The 2,656-nt window shown below is 47.5% G+C and overlaps 1 protein-coding gene across 3 annotated transcripts in view; it reads right to left on the reverse strand.

Moving 5' to 3' along the window:
- The window catches only part of LOC103254195 (protein OSCP1), a 35,108-nt gene that overhangs the window by 19,847 nt on the left and 12,605 nt on the right, over positions 1-2,656 (reverse strand). For all 3 annotated transcript variants that reach the window (XM_008052330.1, XM_008052335.2, XM_021709476.1), the window contains one exon: positions 446-613. In XM_008052330.1, the coding sequence (XP_008050521.1) occupies positions 446-613 (168 nt within the window). The remainder of the gene's footprint in view (positions 1-445; positions 614-2,656) is intronic.

The following is a 2,656-nucleotide window of genomic DNA, read 5'->3' on the forward strand; positions in this document are numbered from 1 at the left end:
GGGTGCTCAGGGAGGGGAGTCAGATAAGCAGGGAGAAGACTTGGTTGCCAGGGTTGGGGGCAGTAGCAGGGGCAGCACCAGAGGAACAAACTCTGTTTTGTTCCACCTGAACAGGGGACGCGTCTTCTCTCCTGTCCTCCATATACATGGAGAATCTGTTCCCCGAGATTTAGCAAAACTTCCACCATCAACTCACTTTCAGAAGAGCAAAGAGAAAATGGCTCTGCTCTGTATCATTGCTTTTCCTACTCTGAAGGCAACAGTAGGGGTCACAGGATGAGAATACCTGTTATATTACCAAAATGGATATTTTTAGAACGTTCTGGGAGATAGCAGGCTATGCCATCTCTTATCCTGTTCTCTCCATCATAGTCTCTATCTGTTCTCACAGAGGGATGAGAACAAGTATTCAGGCTGAGCGGTAATAAGCTGGTGATCCTCTTACTTCTATCAGCAGCCGGAAAGTCTCATCCACTTGGTGCAGGATGTTTGGGGAGTCTCGGATGAATCCCTTGATGGCATCTAAATGGTTGAAAGTGACCAGCAGCACATCCTTGGGACGGGGACACAGCAATACTTGATATTTGAAAGCCATGGTCATCAGGTCATAGAGCTGCCAACCCACATACAAACAAATAGGATCATAAAAAGCAGATGTCAGAATCTCCAAACAATGATTCAGTCAAGCACATATCAAAAACCAGCTCTGGACTTACCATACAGCTCAGGTGACCACATCAGTTATCATACAAACCAAGAGTAAAAGGGGGTGATATTAATAATGAAGCCACGACAACAGGAGCAAGCTGGGGCATGCCTGAGCAAACCAGGATTTCTGATTACTTTATAGGTATTGCTCAAGGGACACATGAAACAACACTGACAGTGGTGGGGTCTTGAACTGGGCACTAGACTTGGAGAAAGAAAGCCCAAATTCAAGTATACTTTGCTGCTGACTTATTGTATGACCCTGGGCACATTTCTTAACCTCTCTGGGCCTGAGTTTTCTCATCTGTAAAAAAAAAATACTCCCTAATTTTCTAATGTTTCAGAGCCATTGAGAGGAGTAAATGAGATGATATGTGTGAAAGTGGCAAGTATAAAGTTTGCAACTGTATAAGAACAAATTTAGGCTGCGCGCAGTGGCTTACACCTATAATTCCAGCACTTTGGGAGGCTGAGGTGAGAGGATTGCCTGGGCAACTTGGTGAGACCTCATCTCTACAATAAATCAAAAAATTAGCCAGGCTTGGTGGTGCATGCCTGAAGTTCTAGCGACTTGGAAGGCTGGGGCTAAAGGATGGCCTGAGCACAGTCGGTCGAGGCTGCGGTAGCTATGAATGTACCACTTCACTCCAGCCTGGGCAACAGAGTGAGACTCTAACCCCCCCGCAAAGAACAATTTTAAATAATGAACAATGCGTACTAAGATACCAACAAGCCATATCAACATAGGTGTGGTATGACCATCCATGAAGGTTCAGAGGAGGAAGTTAGTGAGGACCAAAGTGTCAAGACAGGCACGTGGCAGAAGTAGCCTCATACAGACTTCGCAGCAGCCACAGGTTCCAATGGGCTGAGGGGAGAGGAGGCATTCTAGTCGAAAGAAACAGGCCTGGAGACAGCAATGAGTGTGTTATTTTCCTAGGAGAAAGAGGAGAACAGCCTGAGGACAGTTTGTGTTGGGGTGGTGGGAAGTAAAGTTGGGTAAGTATGGCCAGGTTAGAATATGAAAGGTTTTAGAAAGACAGGCAAAATAATTTAGCCCATTGTGGCAGAAATTGGGGGGCTGAAGTGTTCTGAGCTGACCTGGTAAATAGTGACTAAACAAGATTAGTCAACCTGGCAACGATGAGATGTGCGAGAAGGGAGGGACTAGGGTTAGGGAAATTAGCTAGTACCTGGCTACTCTGCAATAAATATCTTCTGCGTGCATGGATGACAGAAACGTTGGAGTAATTCAGTCTTAAGGCCTGGAATAAAGATAGTAGGAATGGAGAAGTCAGGGCAAAGAAGACCACACGATACCTAGAAGGAAACGCTGTCAGTACATGGCGACTGCCGGCCTAGATCTGGGGATGAAGGCGAGGGAGGTCCAGAAGAACGCCGGCATTTTTCAACCCAGTGCCTGGGAGAGGGTCGATGCTACTGGTGGAGGCAAGGAAGTCTGGGGGGTGTGGGAGAAGGAGCTGGGAGAGATGACTAGGCTGGTTATGGCCATGTCTGGGCAGGATTGAAAATACAAACTACTACATCTGAGTGTTGTGCTAAACACATTTTTATATCTAACCCCACCTGATCCCACTTAATCTTCACAAGAACTCTATGAGCTAGGTATTATCCCAGTTGTATTTTATTTTATTTTATTTTATTTTTTGAGTTGGAGTCTCACTCTGTCGCCCAGACTGGAGTGCAGTGGCCGCTCCCGGCCACTGCAGCCTCGACCTGCTGGGCTCCGGCGATCCTTCCGCCTCAGCCTTCCAAGTAGCTGGAACCACAGGCGCACGCTACCACGCCCGGCTGATATTTGACTTATTGTAGAGATGAGGTCTCACCAAGTTGCCCAGGCGGGTCTCGAACCCGCGGGCTCAGGTAATCCATTCGCCTCAGCCTCCCAAGGCGCGGGATTACAGGCTGAGCCACCGAGCCCTCCTTA

Source organism: Carlito syrichta, unplaced genomic scaffold (genome assembly GCF_000164805.1).
Source record: "Carlito syrichta isolate Samal-C Ts95f unplaced genomic scaffold, Tarsius_syrichta-2.0.1 Scaffold70195, whole genome shotgun sequence".
Taxonomy (NCBI): domain Eukaryota; kingdom Metazoa; phylum Chordata; class Mammalia; order Primates; family Tarsiidae; genus Carlito; species Carlito syrichta.